Source organism: Gorilla gorilla, chromosome 8 (assembly GCF_029281585.2).
Source record: "Gorilla gorilla gorilla isolate KB3781 chromosome 8, NHGRI_mGorGor1-v2.1_pri, whole genome shotgun sequence".
In the NCBI taxonomy this organism is placed as follows: domain Eukaryota; kingdom Metazoa; phylum Chordata; class Mammalia; order Primates; family Hominidae; genus Gorilla; species Gorilla gorilla.
Genome location: NC_073232.2, coordinates 12,111,439 through 12,117,709, shown reverse-complemented (window position 1 = coordinate 12,117,709; position 6,271 = coordinate 12,111,439). Strand labels below are relative to the sequence as shown.

Sequence of the window (6,271 nt, the reverse complement as noted above, 5' to 3'; positions counted from 1 at the left end):
CCTCTCGCATGCAAGCCCCGCCCCCAAGGCCCAGCTCACCTGCAGCCCCGTCCCACCAGGCTCCACCCCATCGCCTGCAAGCCCCATCCCCAAGGCCCAGCTCACTTGCATCCCCGCCCACTAGGCTCCACCCTATCACCTGCAAGCCCCGCCCCCAAGGCTCAGCTCACTCGCAATCCCCTCTCCCACTGGTCTCCACTCCTCACCTGCAAAGAGCCACCCCTCGCTAAGCCCCTCCCCTCACTTGCACAGCCCCACCCAACACAGCACGCCCTTCCAGGAGCCCCTCTTTTCAGCAGCGCAGCCCCGCCCTTCACCAGGCCCCACTTCATCTGCATAGACACGCCTCTCGCCACGCCCCACTTCTCGCCTGCCCACTTCCCCCTCCTATCATCTGTCCACATCCTGCTGCTGGCCGAACCCCGCCCCTTTCGGCAAGCCGGCCCCACCCCTTTCTACCCGTGACCACGCCCCTCTCCTTGCCCGCCTCCTTCGGCACGTCGGCCCCGCCCCTCCCGCCCATCTCCGTCCGTACCGCCCTCCCGCCCGTCCCTGAGCAGTGGAGGCCTACCCTTTTCACCTACAGCCTATCGCAGAGGACGTCGCCGTTCGCGTTGACCAATAGGAGTGGTAGCCGTCACGGCAAGCCCCGCCCCGCGCCCTGCGTCGGGTTAAGAGGGGGTTCCTCACCAGCCAGGTGCTGGTCGTACGCAATGTGGCGCTGCGGCGGGCGGCGGGGCATGTGTGTGCTGAGGCGGCTGAGCGGCGGGTGAGACGCTGAGACGGGAGGCGCTCGGCGCGCTGGTACCCGGGAGGGGAGGGTCCAGGGCAGGCCGGAGGCGTAGGGGTCCTCGTCCCTGCGCCCGGGGCTGGCAGCTCCCCCAGCTGTGGGCGTCCCGCACCCCGAGCCCTTCCTGGAGCTCCCGCATCCGAGGCTCCGAGGCGGCGCTCCCGGCGTGGCCCTCCATTACCGTGGGGCTTTAACGGGGGTAGTAAATGGGGTCGGCAGTTGCGGTTCTCGCTGACAGCTTTGCTCCTAGTTCATTTTTGCTGGGAGGCCGAGTCCTTAAGAGACCCGAGGCGCCCACAGCCCACACTTAAAGTCTCGCTGTGTTCAGAGAACTGAAGCCTCCCGGAATTGAACTGTTTTTTTAAATGACTCAATTCATGGGAAAAAAAATGACGAAGCGGTTTAGTGTTCATGGTAATCCACGAGCCCGTGTTTAATATAAGGTAACAGTTCAGCGCTGCCGGCCCAGGCCGGGAGGCACGGGGCGCCCGTGGCGTGAGTTTGGCCTGGCCTTACCGCTCAGGAGTTTCCTATCATGTCCTTGATAAGTAACTTCTTAAAACGCTTCTGTCCCATAATTCTGAAATTTGCTAAATCAGTAAGCAAATGTTGGTTATAGCATATCTTCATAATATTGCCAGTGACTGAATAGGTTTTTTTTTTCCTGTACATATTATCTTTAAAATAAATATTTCGGTGGGATACCTTAATGTAGAAAATCCCATAAGACATATAATACAATTGGAGAGAATAATAATTACGTGTTTTTTAAGAGCAGGGATCTTGCTCTGTTTCCCAGGCTGGTTTGATCCCCCTCCTCAGCCTCTCGCATTGCTGGGGTTACGGGTGTGAGCCATCTCATTCAGGTGAGAATAATTATTAGAAATAAGTAGGTTGGGCGCGGTGGCTCACACCTGTAATCCCAGCATGTTGGGAGGCCAAGGCGGGCAGACCACTTGAGGTCAGGAGTTCAGGACCAGCCTGGCCGACATGGTGAAACTGTCTCTACTAAAAATACAAAAATTAGCTGGGCGCAGTAGTGAGCACTTGTAGTCCCAGCCACTCAGGAGGCTGAGACAGAATTGCTTGAACCCGGGAGGTGGAGGTTGCAGTGAGTCGAGATTGCACCGCTGCACTCCAGCCTGGGCAACAGAGTGAGATCTCTCTCAAAAAAGAAAATTGGTGTCCCTGTGACCAAGTTGAAGATTCCCCTGACTGCTCGTAACCCTCTCCCTCCCTCTTAGATTATCGCTGTTATGACATACAGAAATGTCCTTGCTTTTTTTTTTTTTTTTAATATTTTACCATTTTTATGCGTTCTGACAATGTCTTGTTACCTATTTGAATAATACCTGTTTAGGATAATACTGTATCATGTGTATCTTTTGTTTCACGTTATGTGACCCGTATCTTTGTTACATGCCGCTGTAGGCCCTTTTATTGGTAAGGTTTTTTTTTTTTTTTTTTTAATTGAACGATTAGTCCGCACTTTATCCATTCTCTGTCGATACACCTCCAGGTGAGTTGAGTTTGGGACTGTCAGGGTTCGTGCTGACATTTTTGTCTGTGAGTGCTGGGGCAGCAGCGTAAGGTGTGGACGATATAGACCAAGAGGTGAATGGATTTCCAATCTTCAGCATTTTTTTCTTTTTTTTTTCCGACAGAGTCTTGCTCTGTCACCCAGGCTGGAGTGCAGTGGCATGATCTCGGCCCACTGCAACCTCCACTTCCCGGGTTCAAGCGATTCTCCTGCCTCAGCCTCCCAAGTATCTGGGACTACAGGCGCCTGCTACCACGTCAGGCTAATTTTTGGCCAGGCTGGTCTCGAACTCCTGACCTCAGGTGATCCGCCCACCCAGGCCTCCCAAAGTGCTGGGATTACAGACGTAAGCCACCACGCCCGGCCTCTTCAGCCTTTCTAAAGAATGCCAAGTGCTTTTCCAAAGTTATTCCACTTTGTACTCCCTGTAGCAGTGTATGAGAGTTCCCGGTAATATTAGGCTTTTTAAGTTTTCACCAATTCGGTAGGCATGTAATGGGATTTAACTGGAGTGTGAATTTCTTGCTATACTGTGAAGGCTTTTGAGGATTCTGTGAGGGAAAGAAGCCCTTTTGTTTAAGAGTTGTTTCTTAAACAAGGGGAATTTAAACTGTAATTGTATTATAGTTATTTGTGAACATGTATAAAGAAAAGATTTCCAACATTGAAGCTTTAGTTAAGATAAAGATCATTAAAATGGAAAGGACCTTACCAGAAATCAGCTTTCTGGAATGTGCAAGACTTTGGAAGATGCAGTATTTAATTTTTCTTTAATAATCTTTATTACATGAGAGTATTTTCACTATGTGGCTGAATAATGTTAGCCAGATAATTTTCCTGCAACTCATCTAACTTAGATGACTTTTAATCTAGACATGCACACCACAGAGCGTGGCGATGGAACAGTAACCGGGCTTGTGAGAGGTCTCTGCAGTATAAACTAGGAGACAAGATCCACGGATTCACCGTAAACCAGGTATGGGTCGTCCTCGGCACCTCCTTATAAATCCGCATATGTTGCAGGTGTGGCTTCTGGCCTATGTACGGAGCCCTTCAGGGCGGAGACTAGCGTTTTTGTCCTTGTGTCCCAAGGCCCTGGCCCAGCTCCTGTTGTGTGGCGGCTACTCGGCTGAACAGAGCTTGTGAGTGAAATGACCCCCAGTCCCTTCCTGGAATCCCGCAAAGCCTGATTCTTGTGAGATTTTAGAGAGTAACACTTCCAGCCGGGTCTCTGTAATCAGACACACTAGCGTTTCTGCAGCCAAACCTGATGTTTCACTGAGTATGAGCATGAAGACTCACTGCCCTGATCTGTTCAGTCAGGTTTTGCCATCAGATAGCTTGCTCTAAACTTCTGCAGAACCTTTCAGTTTTCTGAGCCATTCAGGTTTCAGAATTATAAAGAAGAAATTGTGGACCTATGCTTACTTGGGTCTATATTAAAATAGATTCATTTGTTTTTTGTTTTGTTATTTTGCCTAAACCATTTGCGTTGTTTCTATTTAGCATGGTAACTAAAAATGAAACGCTTCATGTATTTGGCCAGCTGTTGGCTTTGTGCTATCCTTGATGTTATAGCAAACATGAAAGACAAACAGCTTACTGTCTAGAAAGACTGATGTGGCTGTGACCGGAGGCACATGGTGGACGCCACGCGGAGGGCCAAGGACAAGGGCAGGAAGCGGAGTGGGAGCTGCTGCTGCTGGGGGCAGAGGGAAGAGCTCCTGGAGAGGGTGGTGTGAGAACGTGGCTGCCTTCGGGCAGGGCTCCGGCAAGGGAGCCAGGGCAGTGACTAGGGTGCGCCAGACAAGGTCCAGGCATGGGAGTCATGAAGACAGACTTGGAGCATTTGTGAAATCCTGCGAAGGCCAGGCAAAGACACTTGGGTTTATAGTACAGGTTACTGTTAATAAGGGCCTCACCCACAGTGGTAGATTCTCCTCCTTTATTTTTCAAATTTTATAGAAACATATTTATTTTTGAGACTGGGACTCACCCTGTCGCCCAGGCTGGAGTGTGGTGGCATGATCTTGGCTCACTGCAGCCTCGAACTCCTGGGCTCAAGCGATCCTCTCGCCAAGTAGCTGGGACAAGGTGCCACCATGCCTGGCTAATTTTGTGTGTGTGTGTGTGTCTGTGTGTGTGTGTGTGTAGATGGAAACTTTGTTGCCTAGACTGGTCTCAAACTCCTGGGTTCAAGCAATCCTTTTGCTTGTGTATTAGTCTAGTCTCACACTGCTATGAAGAAATACCCAAGACTGGGTAATTTATAAAGTATGAGCTAAAAAGTGAAGAGGTTTAATTGACTCACAGTTCTGCATGGCTAGGGAGGCCTCAGGAAACACAATCGTGGTGGAAGGCACCTCTTCACAGGGCGGCAGGGGAGAGAATAAGAATCAAGTGAAGGGGGAAGCCCCTTATAAAACCGTCAGCTCTCATGAGAATGTGCTCACTGTCACGAGAATAACGTGGAGGAAACCGCCCTCTTGATTCAGTTACTTCCCACCAGGTCCCTCCCACATGTGGGGATTATGGAAACTACAAGATGAGATTTGGGTAGGGACACAGCCAAACCATATCACTTTGGCCTTCCAAAGTGCTGGGATTATAGGTGTGAGCCACTGTGTCCAGCCATAGAAACTTACAATAAGTCATGATTCTTGTTTGAGAAATAGCTACCATGAAAGCTATTGTTATTAAAGCTATATATTATTAGAAAGCAGGCATGTCACTGTATCTGCTGACTTTAAAAGCATTGATCATCTGTTACAAAGTACAGTAAGCTTGCAAACAGAAGTAATTTAGCAGCGGTAGATGACGCAGGTCGTAGTGGTCCGCTTTGTGCATGACTGTTGGGTGGCAGGCTCCCTAGATTGGGCTGAGGAGACCCGAGGTCTGACCTTGGCCAGCGACTTGCTGTGTGCGCTTGGCCAGGTGACTCATGGCACCTGGAAGGAGGGGGTGGTGAGTGGTGTGATCACAGGGACGTGGTGTGTGATTGAGGGAGAGGGCCGGCTGGCATGACTGGAAGAGAAGACAGTTTCTTTCATACCGAGGAGTATGGTCACTTACCAGGAGGCTTACCTAAAGTAGGAGATGACCTTCCACACCACCCCAGGAGTGGGGAGTCTTTCGTCTTTCTTGTGGGCATTTCTATCCTCCCGGCCCCTCCAGCTGTTCTGGAAGCCACAGCTTTGTGCTTCTAGCTACCACCGAGAACCCATCCTAAACTAAGAGAAGCAAAGGCTGATCCTAGAGCCTCTCCCCACTGTCGCAGGCTAGCCCACTCTAGCATTTCCCCTCTGTGCAGGCCTGTTCTGCGCACTACAGGAGATGATATGCACAGAAACAGACACACAGCCAACGTTGGAAGGGGCGCTGTGTTACTGAGGCACAGCGCACAAAAGCAGGAGGCACTCAGCAGACTGTGGAAGGGGCGCTGTGTTACTGAGGTGCAGTACAGTACCATGGGAAGGGCAGACACCAGGGTGAATCCTGGCTCTGTGATTTAGGCAGCTTATTCCATCACCCTGAGCCTCGGTTTTTTCGTCTGTAAATGAGGATGAGAATACCTCCCTCACAGGATTATATGTGACGTGATTAGAAAATGCCTAGCCAAAAAAAGAATAAAAAATTTAAAAAATAAAAAAATCTAAAATACCTAGCCAGTAGTAAGCGCGTGCACGCTCGCTCGCTCTCTCTCGCTTGCGCTCTCTCTCTCTTTCTCTCTCTCTCTCTACACACACACACATATTCTCATCTGCCTTTTTTAGGTCTGTCTTTCCTTGTTTGTAGGATAAGGGACCTGGACAAGATGGGTCTCTTCTCTCCAGCTCTGAAATACTGCCTTCCCGGCATCATCTAATTTCAGGCAGAAAAGCCAGTTTTCTCAGTGTGTCGAACATAACCATTTCAAAGGCCATTTTGTCTAAGTTTAACTG

At 50.1% G+C, this 6,271-nt stretch overlaps 1 protein-coding gene across 2 annotated transcripts in view; it reads left to right on the top strand.

Annotated features, from left to right (window-relative positions):
• Positions 1-508: 508 nt before the first annotated feature.
• Positions 509-6,271, top strand: part of PITRM1 (pitrilysin metallopeptidase 1) — a 36,615-nt gene continuing 30,852 nt past the window's right edge. Inside the window, exons 1-2 of one of the 2 annotated variants that reach the window (XM_031015330.2) lie at positions 509-769; positions 3,204-3,306. In XM_031015330.2, the coding sequence (XP_030871190.2) occupies positions 714-769; positions 3,204-3,306 (159 nt within the window). In that variant the 5' untranslated portion in view covers positions 509-713. The remainder of the gene's footprint in view (positions 770-3,203; positions 3,307-6,271) is intronic. The other variant, XM_063709846.1, reaches the window with a different exon arrangement.